Source organism: Gobius niger (genome assembly GCF_951799975.1).
Source record: "Gobius niger genome assembly, chromosome: 1".
NCBI classification, from domain to species: Eukaryota; Metazoa; Chordata; class Actinopteri; order Gobiiformes; family Gobiidae; genus Gobius; species Gobius niger.
The window spans coordinates 43,903,218-43,919,341 of record NC_136852.1 but is presented as its reverse complement, the minus strand read 5'-3'; the positions used below and the strand labels follow the sequence as shown (position 1 = coordinate 43,919,341).

The following is a 16,124-nucleotide window of genomic DNA, read 5'->3' as shown; positions in this document are numbered from 1 at the left end:
CACAATCTTCTTCAGCCACACAACACAGAAGTGGATCAGTTGGTTTTTATGACGAACGCCTTCTCCAATCCGCTCCCATTTCTTTTTAAATGCAAAGGCCTCTGGTTTAGCAATGACCCATGTCTGTGTGTCCCAGTCCAATGAAATGAAGTCTTCTCCATCAAACGCGTATTGAGAATATCCTTTGGCCTCGTCGCTCTCATTGTCCCATTCACAACCAAGCCTCCACTGCAGACTATGGAGTCCTGACACAGAAACCAAAATTTCATACCAAATTTTGCAGACATGGCCTACATTAACTCATCAAGGACTTTGGCAAATATCTCCTACATCTCCAAGAAGCTGTGTGAAATTGCATAGAAGATTTGTGTCCTCAAGTGCTCCCTCCTTTTATAGAAGTGCTTTGCCCACACATTACACAATCAGCCATGCTTTCCAGACAGTCAGGTCATAAGACACATTATTTGAGTAAATTGGATGGGGGGAAAAAAATTACTTTTCATTGAGAAAGGACCACATGTGCAGCAAACACCGCACGTACAGTACATTTCTTATAACTGTGTGTGCGTGTGTGTGTGTGTGTGTCTACTCACTAACCTTCAGTCAGGTTGAATGCCTCTCTTATAGCTTCAATGTTGCCTCTTTGCAGCTGCTCATTATCCATATCCATCTCAGTGTTCCTCTCCCAGAAGTGTGGGTCCTCTTGTGTCACTCTGTTCATCCACTCCTGTTTGGGCACTGATCTCCTGGTTTTACTGTCGTAGTAATAAACTGGAAGTCCATTCATCACTCCATTAATCACAAACTCTGGGAACTGTGGAACTTCAGTTGAAAATGTTTGGAAACTCATCAGAATTTGAGTCACTGTGAACAACAGATTTATTTACCTTTTAATGATGACAATTAAAGGCAGGGCATGTAAGATTTTGTATGACTTGTATCCTATACTGTTTGAGGTGAACATGTTATGTTTATGTTTTATGTTTCTTTTCACTGAAAATGGTTTTGCACATTTAATTCTCACTCTGCACCTTACTGTGTGATTTAAGAGCTGCTGTAGAGGGCTGTTTCCACCGCTATGCAATAGCGTATCTTTTACATCAATGCACATAATAACAACTGAAAACTCTGGAGGAGGTAGTTTCAAGTCTGCGGGAGGCTGTGCGCAGGCGCTTGGTCTCATGTAACTGGACAAAAATGCCCTTTGCCACATAGTACGATTCTTTTTACCAAATACTGTTTGGCCACAGTCCTCGACACGGCACGGTTTTTCACATGTTGCATTTCCACTGCAAACAGACGCAGACGTTGTGGGCAGGGCTCCCACAGATGCACACACTGGAATACACATTACTGAAGGAAAAACAGAATGAAAGGATGAAAAGTTTTGGAAGCCGTGATGGACAAATACTGCCTTTTGGTGGGGTTTATGGAATTATCCAGAAGCCAAGGCAAATACTATCAGTAACAAGCAGCTAACAGATGAACTAAACTACGTACAGATGGTATACTAGCACCAGTTAAAGTTGAGCTAACAGCGGCTAAACCCTATCATCGGCAAAGTCTCCTGTTAGAACAGCGGTCATGGGCCTATGATGTGAAATATTAAATCCTGTATGACCTGCCTGTTTCAGTGAGAGCAGTCCTCTCTCCTCTGGCCAATCAGAGCCTCAGTCTCTTCACATCACATTAGTATCAGTTCAGCACTTTGACCATGGCCTGAGCAAGGTTCCATAATTGTACCTGGTCAGTCCTGATTGGTCTTAGCCTGGACAGTAGAGCCACTATTCCACATAGCACGACTCGACCGTGCACCCCACGATCTACGTGCACGTATCTACTCTACCCAGCACACGCTGGTGTTTCCACCACACGCACCCGCATTTGTTGTGTCTTCTAGTGAGGGCTGTTCACTCTCCTGTTTGCCTATCAGCAGCCAGCAGTCTGTTCACGCCACGTTGATTCAGCAAGCTTTGGCCACAGTCAGAGGCCGGTCCTGAAACTTATACCTGGTCAGACCGGTTTGACCCTGGCCTTCGCGCTGGAAAAGCTCGCCAAACCGGGTTGACCAGGCGTTGGGCTGAGTAGGGACTCCCAGTGGAAACGGGACTTAAGACTCTGTGATTTGTAATGACTTACTTTGACTTTAGAATGCACCAGAGTTGCCTCAACAGCCACAACTTCCAGAGGTTTTCAGACAATAATCCAGTCAGTATGCAGTACAACGTGCACACAGCCAGTTATTTAAACTTAAAAAAGTAAAGGGACTCTCTTCCAGCGCCTGTCTCCAGTCAAGTCCAACTTCATTTAAAACTCTGACCCAATTTTTGAGGTTTTAGCTTTGATCTGAGGAATGGCATGCTCTCATATAGTGAAACTTGTTTCCTTATATTCAGCTAATGGAAAAAACAAGTTCAGTTGTAACCCAAAACATGTGTAACAGGTTATTTCTTCAGCTTTATTACATTTTTTCAGAAAACAATGTCCCATTCTGTTTTTGATTTAGCTTTAAACAATTATTGTGAGTGAGTGATTATTGTAAGTTGTCCGTGAATAAAAGGTTGTTTTCAACCATTTTTACAGTATTTGAATTGATTCGATATCATGATGAGAGAGAGTAATTACCCTCATCATGATTTCACGACAGTAGAACTTGCTACACAGGTCTGTTGCAGCCAAAGCTAGTTATACTGTGGCACTTATCACACACCTTTATCCTTTTGGCTCACAGTTCATGCGTACGTATCATTTTACACTACACATAATACATTGTATCTACCAAATTGAGTACACTGACATGGTGAGGGTTAGTGGGTGAAGGAAGTTAAGGTTAGGAGTTAGGGTCTTATGTCTTACATTATATACCTCTAAACCACTAATACACATCATTTCATTGTATGTGTGACCTATACAAGTTGTTATATACACATAACATTGCTCTATAGGTTCAATGTATCAGTGTAGTGTAAAGTGCTTCCAAATTTACTGAAACAAATCAAAGTCGACATGTACTCACTTGAAGTCACTCCATTTATGAGTAGAATCAGCACAATGACAATCTTCATGTTGAACAGAGCTGCAAAACTCTATATAGAAACAACAAAAGCAGGATTTGTATTGAAAATGCAGTAGCACTTTCTGTTTTAAAGTTCAGCCTTTCTCCTGCTGTAACCAATCAGAATTCAGGACATTGTCATGTGGGTGTGGCGATGAAAATATGTAAACAAACTTGTCAGAGCACTAAATAAAACATGGGGTTGTATAGAGTTTATGTACATGAAGTCATGCAGTTGGGCTCTGATTTAAGCCTGGGTCAGTCACACTTTTGTCAGGAAGCTGAACTCTCTCCCTTTCCTTCCATTAATCGTGGTACAAAGCTTTATTTATGCGCACACTTTTCAAAGGGTAAAAGTCAGTCCCATAGTCAGTTTGTATCATTTTATTTAAAAAGTGTATCCCTCAGCAATTGGGGATGAGGGGAAAAAATAAAAATAAACCAAGTGTGTCGACCTTGTGCTTGATCAAACTGAGTCTCTTAGTTCTTTCCACGATCAACTTGAACTTTATAGTGAGCGCTCATATGGATTCACTTTGAGATTCTGGTGGATCCTTTTATCTGTAATGGGATGCACTTTCAAAATAAAACACAATTCATTTGTTTATTCAACCTTTATTTACTCAGAAAAGTCCCAAAAGATTCACATCCCACAAAGCTGCTGTTATTGTTACTGTTGTTACTGTTTGTGTCACTGACATTTTGATCAATAAATAAGACACAACCTCACGGAAAAACAAAACAGTCAATAATCTGTTACAGCTTCTGCATTTGACATTTTCCAAACAAGATCAAGAAAAAAATGGTACGAACAATAAAACCTTCAACATTTTCAAACCAAACTATTTACACAACAGCAGGGCCCTGGGCATAGGCAAAGCAGGCGGCCAACAAGGGCGACTGTTGATGGAGAGGATGAAAAACTGCACTTAAAGGTCCACGTCTCCTGAATCTACAACATCGACAACTTTTGCTCATAACTTTGGAACGGAAAGGACACAAGCTGAGGTTTTGGGTGAGTTCAAATGAGCCTCTCATGTGCAGTAATGTTAAGTTGAATATCTGTGAGTATTGGGCATAGGCAAACCAGGCCTATGTTTGTCTTTGTCAGAGATTAGGGTCAAAGCCCAATCTTGCATCGTCACCAAATTGTCTGTGGCCTGAACAACGGGAAATAAAACTATGACAATCAACCACAAAAGTAAAGGCCATTTTGTTACAAATCACTCAATAAAAAAGCTGGTTCATCTTCATAAAATGCCATTCATAAAGATTATTACACAGTAATCCATGTCAAGATCAATAAAACAAACGCCACAATTATCCCCCGATAGAATCTGCTCAGTAAAAGGAGTAAAACAGAAGAGCTGCTTCATCCAGAACAACAAATCTGTGAAAACAAAAGAAACAATTACTACATTTTGACTTTATATTTTCTTATTTCCTCTTTCACTACATCCATACGTCTCCTCTTTGCTCTTCCTCTGTATGAGCTGACAGCACCTCTGTTACTACATCACTGTTTTCTGACCTTTTATAAGACGTTATTGTTGTGAAATCTTCTGTACAAGACGATTCCAACAGCAGCAGCAACGACCAAACCCAGAGCCGACAGAACAGCCGCGATGATGATGGAGGAGTTCAGCTTTTTCTCTGTCAAACAAAACTATTATTATTATTAGCCTGATCATTAACTCTGTTCCTTTCAAAAGCAGAAGAGTCTGGGATCCACAGTAATCCACTTCTCCCACATATTTGTATCAAACTAATCAGATTTATTTGTCGTGCGTCCCATCACCTGCTCCTCCGACTTCAGAATCTAACACAGACAGAGGTCAGTCCCGTCTCACCGTTGGAGCGGATCAGTCCGGGGTCCAGTTTGGTGATGAGGTCGTCTTTGACTCCGGACAGCTGGAACACACAGCTGTACCTGCCCCAGTCTTCAGTCGGGACAGAGGACAGGTCCAGGGACACGCTGCTCTGGAAGGTCCCGTCGTGGTTGGGCAGGATCTCTCCCACATCCTCCCCCAGCTCCTCTCCGTCTTTAGCCCAGAACAGCATGGCTCTGTCGGGGTAGAAGCCTGTGGCGAGGCAGGTGACCGGGGACGAGGAGGACTTCTGCAGGAACCACACTAGAGGGAGCTCTGAGCACAGGACACGTTGTATTAATAATAATAATGGCCCTTCTCTGCTTAGCTTCTGAGGTCTGACAGGTTCATGCAGAGCAAAGGCGATGTGAGTCAAACTTCAGACACTTCACTCTCTAGGGCAGGGGTAGGTAAGTTTGCGTTGTGGAGGGCTGAATTTCATCATTGCCTATACCAAGGGCCGAACCTCACCATAGTAGCCTAAAGGAAATCACTTTTTCTGCAAATGCCAACACAATGTTTTACATCTGTGGTTCTCAAGTGTAATTTGCCATATATAGTTTTCATTGCACAAGCAGTAGATGTGCTTTTAAGAGATCAACACAACCCAATAACATTAATTTTAACGGACTCCCGTGTGTTTCCATACAGTTTCAGCTTGTGACCCACTTTTGAGTCCCGACCCACCAGTTTAGAATTTCTGTTTTATATTATATCACATATTATGACCAAGTGGGATGTTCTGCCAGGAAATGTTTAAAATACTGACACTATTTCTCACATCTTTAGAGTTCTTAAACAGGTATTTCATCTCTTTCTGGCATAATACTTTTTCTCAAATTCATCTTGAGGGCCAGAGGTTCTGTGCTGGCGGGCCGGACATGGCCCCCGGGCCTGATGTTGCCTACCCCTGCTCTAGGGAATAACACTCTAGGCAAGTCACTACAGGGTTAAGTGTCTGCTCCTTGAAAACATTTTTGGATTTAAGTTGCACATATTTGAACAACTGACTTAAAAAAAGATTTTAAAAAAAACAATACAAGTAAAATAAAACTATTTTACCTTTCCTTGTCAGCATTTTCTCTACAGATCGTACGATCTTCTTCAGTCACACAACACAGAAGTGGATCAGTTGGTTTTTATGACGAACGCCCTCTCCAATCCTCTCCCATTTCTGTTTTAGGGCGAAGGCCTGTGGTCTAGCAGCGACATATGTCTGTGTGTCCCAGTCCAAAGAAACAAAGTCTTCTCCATCAAACGCAAACTTGGAAAATCCGCTGATCTCCTCAGTGTCATTGTCCCAGTCACAGCCAACCATCCACTGCAGAACATGGAGTCCTGACACAGAAACATCAGAATCTTAAGTGTTGTTTTAGCAATTTTACTCAAGTTACAATCACGTTCACTGCTAATTGTTTGGTCCTTTGAAGCAAGATCGTACTCTCGTACCTTTGTGATCAACTAAAACCGACCATTGTGCGGATATTTTACAAGAAAGAAAACACTCACTGAAAATAAGACCGATTTTCATATCTTTTTGAACTAAATGCCCAAGCAGCAATGTGATTTTGACTTGGCTTTAAACCTTTTGAAGAAATGAACCCTGTTGTTTAACAAATATTACTTATACTTAAATTTTGAACCCTTTGCACAATATTTAATAAAACATGATTATGATGATGATGCAGTTTGCACATTTAAACAGTTGTCCATCTTCAATGAAGGTTCTTGAGTCATCACCTGTACTCTGTAGTTGATGTGTGGGACGTTTCGCCTCTCATCCGAAAGGCCCAGCTCAGATCGCGGACTTAGGACCACTGGGAGGGGTTTATCTTGGCTAAGTCCCGCCCTCTATAAAGGCTTCTCTCACCCGTGGGTAAACATCTATATAGTTCTAAGTCCTAACAACCGAACTCACACCTGAGTTTTAGTCTGAACGACTCTACTCTCAACTGCTCACTTAGGGATAAGTCTATTCTGTCTGCATCTAGGATTGAACCTGAGGTGTTTTCTTGGTGTTTGCCCACAGGTGAGAGTAGCCTTTAATAGAGGGGAGGGACTTAGCCATGCTAAACTCCTCCCAGTGGAAGGGGGCGCTTCGTTTTTGCTGTAAATGAAGCGCCCCCTTGCTTTGGGCAGGGCGGTCAGCGAGGGCTGATAATCACTGCTTTGCGGCTATATTATAGTAGTTGAAGTTAGAAGTCCCTGTACAACAAATCAATAGAAAGACAAAAACTACAGCTAAAAACAGACAAACCTTCTGTCAGGTTGAATGCCTCTCTTATAGCTTCAATGTTGCCTCTTTGCTGCTGCTCATCACTAATGTCCATCTGAGTGTTTCTCTCCCAGTAGTCTGGGTCCTCTTCTGTCACTCCGTTCACCCATTCCTGTTTGGGCACTGCTCTCCGGGTTTTACTGTCGTAATAATACATCTGCAGTCCATCCACCACATTGACAAGGACATACTCCGGGAACTGTGGAACTTGAGTCGAAGTTGTTCGAAAACCCACCAGAGTGTGTGTCACTGTGAACAACAGGCTTAATTAGATTTTAATAATGGCAATGTAAGTTAAGATTTTTGTATTACCAACTTGTCCCAATGAGTTAAGCATGTTCAAAATAAATACTGGTATTTACTGATACCAGTTTTGCACATTGAATGTGTTCTTATGACCTGCAGTTTGCTGGTTGGTCCTGTAGCCAATTTGATGCGCTGGGCAAGACTGGGCTGTTTTGCCCCTCAAAAACATATTTAGAAAATCCTTCATTAAAGGTAATAGTTATTTGGGCTGGGACGATCCACTTTTGTCACGATCCGATACAGTAGGTTATGACACAGTAAGTAATGTTTACCCTAAAATGTGGAAAAAGTCATGTGTCCAAAGTTTATAAACCAAATGCCATTTGACATTAATAGTGTTAAAGCCACACCGTGTAGAATTTTACCCAATAAATGAAATTGAAATACAAGCATTTATTCATGACAGATATTTTCATCATTGAGAAAATACTTCATAAATGTACAAACAAACATGTGCCTATGATGTGAGCGGCTCACCTCTCCTCAGACATGACTGTAGCTTTACAGGGAGTCGTCTCCATGGAGATGTGACTAAAGGCAGCAGAATCTGAGATTGAAGTTTAGGTTCACATCCAAATCCGTTCTTTGGTTACCCACTGCAGAAATAGACTTTTCTGTGTTGAGCTGGTCATTAAGAGCATGTTTTATTCTAATGACAACAGTATAGTCAAAATGTTGCACAGTGTGCCTTTAACATGTTCAGATTAAAAAGTACATTAACTGTCATTAAACTGTTAACATTAAACTGTCACTAGAAAACAAAGTATCGCAGAATAAAATGCCTCCAAACACAAGTATTGAACGTATTGCAATATTTGATAAAATATATTACTTGCTGGTATTGGAATACAAAATACTGTGATCCAATCAGATATTTTGTCCCATTCCTAGTTATCATGCAGTGCTAACAGAATGTAGTATTTGTTTTTGTTTGCTTTTTTAGCACATGCAGACATGGACAAAGCCTTTTCAGAAATGTCTTGACCCAAATGGCTTTGCTATTATTCAAAGATTTCATTTTTTGCCGTACCAGTCCCTTTCGACACACTTTGGATATGGAAACCCTGTTTTATCTACTTATTATTTTCTTTATCCGAACATGTGCATTGATGAAGGACCAGGGAAGAAAAGACTGTCTCTATTACGTTTCAATCCAAAGTCTAAAGTTATGCCCATAAGGCGGCGACATTGTGGATGGTTGGGGACCATGGACCTCATAGGATTCAAAAATAAATCTCAAATCTGGTGCCCGTCCAGTAGAAGGTGCCCTTGTCAGCCTATGCCAGGGCCGGCCCTGAGCACGTGCTTTAAATTGGGTCGTGGTCTGTGCCACTAAACTGAAAGAATAAAGAAATGTAGTTTCATCTCACAGCGGGAAGCCGTTTTCAACCGCTTTGCCTCTTGTGAAATGGACGGATTGAGGACTGAGAACGGTCCTATTAAAGCCCCGATCTGACCACTGACTACTCACGATTAAAAAAGATTAGATTTTCATGCTTCTCACATTAATATTTGGTCAAATGACATTATCTATTATGCACTGGTTTCATTGCTCCACATGGGTTCTGTGGACAATGATCCAGAGATTGTAAAAGGTCTTTGTTTACTTTTTTGTACACTGAAAAAAAAAAAAGTGGTCTTTACTTGAAAACATCCAGAAAACCGGATGCTTTAAAAAAGGTCTAATTAAAGTGTTTCTCAGTTTCCAGTAGTTAACTTCTATACCAGTAGTGTTGAATTGAACATTTTTGTTGATGAATACGTTTAATTATATTAAAATATAACTGTAATATCACTAACATTATATTTGAATCACTATTATTAGCATGCCAAGTTCAGTTGTAACCCAAAACATGTGCAATAGGTTATTCCTTCAGATTCCTTCACTTTACAATTCATGGAATTCAACAAAACAATTTACTCGTGTTTCTTATTTTGCTATGAACAGTTATTGTGAGACATTATTGTTGTGCCATGAAGTTGTCTCTAAATAAAAGTTGTTTTTCTTTACAGTATTAGTAGAGTAATTACCCTCTTCATGATTTCACGCCTGTAGAATTTGCTACACAGGTCTGTGACAGCCAGAGCTCATTATAATGTGCCACTTATCACACACCTTCATCCTTTTGGCTCACAATTTACAGTAACATATTATTTTAAACTATACCATTGCACTGAACCAACTTTAGTACAATGACATGATTTACATTGCATTATTCATTCACTCCATACTATTGTAGCCACAGCTGCCCTGGGGTACACTGACGGAAGTGAGGCAACCAGTCTGCGCCATCGGCCCCTCCGACCACCACCAACCACTCACTCACTACATACGCCCAGGCTTCCTGATGTTCCCAAACGGTCTCCCATCCAAGTCCTGCCAGGCTCTTCCCTGCTTAGCGTCTGAGATCTGACGGGATCAGGCAGAGCAAAGGCGGTGTGGCCACTAATACACATCATTCCATTGTATGTGTGACCTATACAAGTTGTTATATAGCACAAAACATTGCTCTATAGGTTCAATGTATCAGTGTAGTGTAAAGTGCTTCCAAATTTACTGAAACAAATCAAAGTCGACATGTACTCACTTGAAGTCACTCCATTTATGAGTAGAATCAGCACAATGACAATCTTCATGTTGAACAGAGCTGCAAAACTCTATATAGAAACAACAAAAGCAGGATTTGTATTGAAAATGCAGTAGTACTTTCTGTTTTAAAGTTCAGCCTTTTTCCTGCTATAACCAATCAGAATTCAGGACATTGTCATGTGGGTGTGGCGATGAAAATATGTAAACAAACTTGTCAGAGCACTAAATAAAACATGGGGTTGTATAGAGTTTATGTACATGAAGTCATGCAGTCGGGCTCTGATTTAAGCCTGGGTCAGTCACACTTTTGTCAGGAAGCTGAACTCTCTCCCTTTCCTTCCATTAATCGTGGTACAAAGCTTTATTTATGCGCACACTTTTCAAAGGGTAAAAGTCAGTCCCATTGTCAGTTTGTATCACTTTATTTAAAAAGTTTATCCCTCAGCAAATGGGGATGAGGGGAAAAAATAAAAATAAACCAAGTGTGTCGACCTTGTGCTTGATCAAACTGAGTCTCTTAGTTCTTTCCACGATCAACTTAAACTTTATCGTGAGCGCTCATATGGATTCACTTTGAGATTCTGGTGGATCCTTTCATCTGTAATGGGATGCAATTTCAAAATAAAACACAATTTATTTGTTTATTCAACCTTTATTTACTCAGAAAAGTCCCAAAAGATTCACATCCCACAAAGCTGCTGTTATTGTTGCTGTTGTTACTGTTTGTGTCACTGACATTTTGATCAATAAATAAGACACAACCTCACGGAAAAACAAAACAGTCAATAATCTGTTACAGCTTCTGCATTTGACATTTTCCAAACAAGTTCAAGGAAAAAATGGTACGAACAATAAAATCTTCAATATTTTCAAACCAAACTATTTACACAACAGCAGGGCCCTGGGCAGAGGCAAAGCAGGCGTCAAACAAGGGCGACTTTTGATGGAGAGGATGAAAAACTGCACTTAAAGGTCCACGCCTCCTGAATCTACAACTTTAGCTCATAACTTTGGAACGGAAAGGACCAAGGCCGTGGGAACCCAGGGTGCTGAGGGCGCTGCAGCACCCCCTGGTGGATAGTTTGTGAACTGCAGGCAATATTAACCCCTTAACTCCCACCTGAACCGAGCACATTTTCTCCAGCTTTACCCCCAATCCAAAAGCTTCTGGAAAAAAGGTGTGAAAATAGCAACAAAATTGAGACGAAAACAAGGATGAAAATGTGAAAAAAGTGAGAAAACATTGACGAAAAAGTGACAAAAAATTTACAAAAAATGACAAAAATGGACAAAAAATTTAACGAAAAATTGCGGGGAAAAAGGACGAAAAAGTGATACGAATTTGACAAAAAAATGCGAATAATTGGACGAAAAAGTGACAAAAAAGTCAAGAAAATTTGACAAAAATGAGATGACAAAAATCACAAAAGTGATGAAAAAAATCTGATGATGTGAGGAAAAAGATCAATTTAGTTTTGTAGATCTTAGCTTTCAAATGAGGTGTTACACTGGCCTACAGGATTTGGGTAAAGCTGAACTGGAGAAAATGCTCTCGGTTCAGGCGGGAGTTAAGAGGTTAATAAATAGGATTTATGCACTGAAAAAGTATTTTGGGGGTAAATTTTGTCCCTCAGCACCCCCTAACTAAAATATCTTCCCACGGCTCTGGAAAGGACAGAAGCTGAGGTTTTGGGTGAGTTCAAATGAGCCTCTCATGTGCAGTAATGTTAAGTTGAATATCTCTGAGTATTGGGCATAGGCAAACCAGGCCTATGTTTGTCTTTGTCCGAGATTAGGGTCAAAGCCCAATCTTACATCGTCACCAAATTGTCTGTGGCCTGAACAACGGGAAATAAAACTATGACAATCGACCACAAAAGTAAAGGCCATTTTGTTACAAATCACTCAATAAAAAAGCTGGTTCATCTTCATAAAATGCCATTCATAAAGATTATTACACAGTAATCCATGTCAAGATCAATAAAACAAACGCCACAATTATCCCCCGATAGAATCTGCTCAGTAAAAGGAGTAAAACAGAAGAGCTGCTTCATCCAGAACAACAAATCTGTGAAAACAAAAGAAACAATTACTACATTTTGACTTTATATTTTCTTATTTCCTCTTTCACTACATCCATACGTCTCCTCTTTGCTCTTCCTCTATATGAGCTGACAGCACCTCTCTGTTACTACATCACTGTTTTCTGACCTTTTATAAGACGTTATTGTTGTGAAATCTCCTGTACAAGACGATTCCAACAGCAGCAGCAACGACCAAACCCAGAGCCGACAGAACAGCCACGATGATGATGGAGGAGTTCAGCTTTTTCTCTGTCAAACAAAACTATTATTATTATTAGCCTGATCATTAACTCTGTTCCTTTCAAAAGCAGAAGAGTCTGGGATCCACAGTAATCCACTTCTCCCACATATTTGTATCAAACTAATCAGATTTATTTGTCGTGCGTCCCATCACCTGCTCCTCCGACTTCAGAATCTAACACAGACAGAGGTCAGTCCCGTCTCACCGTTGGAGCGGATCAGTCCGGGGTCCAGTTTGGTGATGAGGTCGTCTTTGACTCCGGACAGCTGGAACACACAGCTGTACCTGCCCCAGTCTTCAGTCGGGACAGAGGACAGGTCCAGGGACACGCTGCTCTGGAAGGTCCCGTCGTGGTTGGGCAGGATCTCTCCCACGTCCTCCTCCAGCTCCTCTCCGTCTTTAGCCCAGAACAGCATGGCTCTGTCGGGGTAGAAGCCTGTGGCGAGGCAGGTGACCGGGGACGAGGAGGACTTCTGCAGGAACCACACTAGAGGGAGCTCTGAACACAGGACACATGGACAGGACGATACTGAACATTTTAGGTTCAGAACATTTGAAATAAATACTGAAAAAGTCAATACAATATCAAATCAACCAATGTGACAGTGTTGTAGATAGATTTGTTTTAAAATTGATCATGATAATGAAGAAACAGTGAAGCCACACTTGAAGCACAATTTTTGGTTCTATTTTATCTTCTTTCTTTTTTTTTCATTTAAATGGGTAAAAAATAAATAAGCAACTTTAAACAACTTTACACAACTGTCTTACCTTTCCTCTTCAGAGTTTTCTCTCCAAGTCTCACTCTTTTCTTCAGATTCTCTCCACAGCGATGGATCTGCTCATGTTTCACTCGAGCAGCTTCTCCATTCTTCTCCCACCTCAGTTTAGTGACAAATGCCTCTGATTTAGCAGCGACCCACGTCTGAGTCGCCCAGTCCAACGAAATTAAGTCTTCTCCATCAAAGGCGTATTGAAAATATCCTCTGATCTCATCGGTCTCATCGTCCCATTCACAACCAGACATGAACTGCAGAATATGGAGTCCTGACACAGAAACATCAGAATTAGAACTGCACTTGTTTTGAAAGTTATTAAACAAATATAGATCTATGTGTTTTTGTTGATATGATGATAGTTTTTAGTTAATGTATATTTCCAGTAAGAACTTTAGATCAATCAAAGTAAATATCAGACAAACCTTCAGTTTTGTTGAATCTCAGTCTGACAGTTTCAGTGTTGCCTTTTTCCAGCTGCTCTAAACCAATATCCTCCTGAGTGTTTTTCTCCCAGAACTCTGGATCCTCCTCTGTCAGTCTGTTCATCCACTCCTGTTTGGGCTCCGCTCTCCTGGTTTTACTGTCGTAGTGATAAACTGTGAGTCCATTCACCACTTCGACAATGACAAACTCTGGGAAGTTTGGGACTTGAGTTGAAGACGTGTAGAAATCCATCAAAGTGTGAATCACTGTGAACAACAGGTTTATTTAGTTTTTCTTTATGACAATGATCGTTCAATACGTTAAATTAATTAGTTAGTTTTATGAGCAAATACAACATGTTACAAAACCTGAATAACGTGAAGTTAAATGAACTGACAACAATACAACATTTAATGTCACTTTCCTTTTTGTAAACATTAGCTCCACTTCCGCTTTCGCCTGTAACAAATGAAAAGTCCAAATGTTCTCACTTGATGTGGCTCCATTCATGAGTGTCCCCGAGAGAATGAGCACAAAGCAAATGTTCACGGTGAACATCGCTGCAAAAGTCTCCGTAAAGACCTGACAAAACTCTGGCCTCGAAATGTTTGGAGGCTGTTTCAGACGCGACGCACTTTATACAAAACAGACAGTTGCACTTTCAGTTTGAGAGTCCCGCCCCTTTTCATTTTCGAACCAATCAGATCGCGTCTCCAGGCAGAACAGACTCACGCGGGGTTTGTATCAGTGGAGAAATAGTTTATCAAGCGTCTTTGAATATTATTATTATTATTATTATTATTATTATTATTATTATTATTATTATTATTATTATTATTATTATTATTATTATTATTATTATTATTATCAGTATCATTATTATTATTATTATTATTATTATTATTATTATTATTATTATTATTATTATTATTATTATTATCAGTATCATTATTATTATTATTATTATTATTATTATTATTATTATTATTATTATTATTATTATTATTATTATTATTATTAAATCTGCAATAATCTCTTTAATCATGTCACTGAATAATCTGTCTCCATAGATTTAAATGGTAAATTGTAACTTCAAAGTCAGTTTTTTGTGTTTCGATATTTGGCTTCATTTCACTAATTTGATTTCAATCAACTTAAATGTCAGAAATGTAAAAACAAACATTGTGTCAGAATCATCTTCTGTCTCGACCCACTTTGGGAACCTCTGTCCTGGATGACTGAGAGTTTACATGTTACGACCTTAAATGTCAACAAAATGAAACCTCTCACCCGCACTTTAACAGAGCGCATCATCTGAAAGCTGAGTTTACAGCCTACAGGCCAGAGCAAGGGCTCATTTGAAAGCTAAGAACCACAGAAGTAAATTTTTGCTGCGTCGTTGTCACGGTTTTGATGCATTTTTGTTTTGTTTTTGTCAGTTTCTCCATCACCTTTTCCCCCCTTGCTTTTCGGTGCTTTTACGTCATGTTTTCACTGTGTTTTTGTCCTTTTTGTTGCCTTTTGAACATTACACATTACAACACATGAGGACAGGCCTGTGACGCTAAAGGTTTTAAATAAAGCCGTCGCTCTTTCGTCCCAAACTCCATCAGCTCCTCGTTTGTGTCGCGTCTGTGATTTCCTCTTCTCCTTCAGCTTCTCCTGACCTTGTGCTTTAGTGACACTGATGAACGTGAGAAGCTCTAATTCCAGCTGACTGCTTTGTAAAGAGCGTGTGGTGGGAGTGTGAGCGTCCTCTCTGTGTCACTGTGGCAGAGTGGTTAGCCTCAGGGTTAATGATGCTCACACAGACTCCACGCTCTTTCTCTTCGTAGCGTCACGTTTAAAGCTTCTTGTGATTCGGCGACTCCTTTGCTTTGGCTTCACACAGTAAAGCCTGAAGTTATGTCCCGGTCACTTGACACAGGGAGGTGTCTCTTATTTTGATGTCGATTTAAGCCCTAAACAGCCCCATGTCCCGCCTCCTTCTCAAACACCTCAACAGCAGCCGATGCAAACTTTGATCTGGGTTTGAAAGATCGTTTTATTGGAGACTCGAGGACAAACTGTGTCTCCATCATTCTGAACAAAAAGCCAGTGACGACATGACTCTGTTTTACTATGAAGCGACATCGATCGATAATAATAACAGGAGACAATGATTTGAACGTCACACTCATTTATTCACGGACGAGGCGGGAAAGTGTCTTGCCCGAGGACACAGTTTGCTTTGGTGACAGCTGTGGATCAAACTGACAACTTTCTACTTTCATTCAGAGCTGAAGAAACACAAGAAATGCTTCAACACGATGTAAACTTTGCACCAAACACCAACGTTTATATCGACAAAACCAAATCTCTTGATTTAGTGACTCGACGTAAGAAGTAGAAGCTCATAGATGGAGGAGGAAAAAAACATGACCTGTTAAAATTTGTGAACGTTTTACGTCAAGATACAAATATTGCAGAAATATCGTCCACAGACCAGGGCACCTGCTTTAGA

General features: G+C 40.3%; 3 protein-coding genes across 3 annotated transcripts in view; all 3 read right to left on the bottom strand.

Moving 5' to 3' along the window:
• LOC306972082 (class I histocompatibility antigen, F10 alpha chain-like) overlaps positions 1 to 16,124 on the bottom strand; it is a 47,033-nt gene that overhangs the window by 8,629 nt on the left and 22,280 nt on the right. The window lies entirely within an intron of this gene.
• On the bottom strand, positions 3,985 to 6,001 carry LOC306974400 (major histocompatibility complex class I-related gene protein-like; the record flags this gene model as incomplete). Its single annotated transcript, XM_079571632.1, has 3 exons — positions 3,985 to 4,007; positions 4,906 to 5,199; positions 5,986 to 6,001. The coding sequence occupies 3 exons, from the start codon at positions 5,999 to 6,001 to the stop codon at positions 3,985 to 3,987; spliced, it is 333 nt and encodes a 110-aa protein (XP_079427758.1).
• LOC306974386 (class I histocompatibility antigen, F10 alpha chain-like) lies at positions 6,032 to 14,252 on the bottom strand (the record flags this gene model as incomplete). The annotated part of the gene is made up of 6 exons (XM_079571617.1): positions 14,113 to 14,252; positions 13,621 to 13,887; positions 13,191 to 13,466; positions 12,625 to 12,918; positions 7,181 to 7,447; positions 6,032 to 6,261 (listed from the first exon to the last, which is right to left on the bottom strand). Exons 1-6 carry the CDS (start codon positions 14,177 to 14,179, stop codon positions 6,032 to 6,034), a joined length of 1,401 nt encoding a protein of 466 aa, XP_079427743.1. The 5' UTR covers positions 14,180 to 14,252.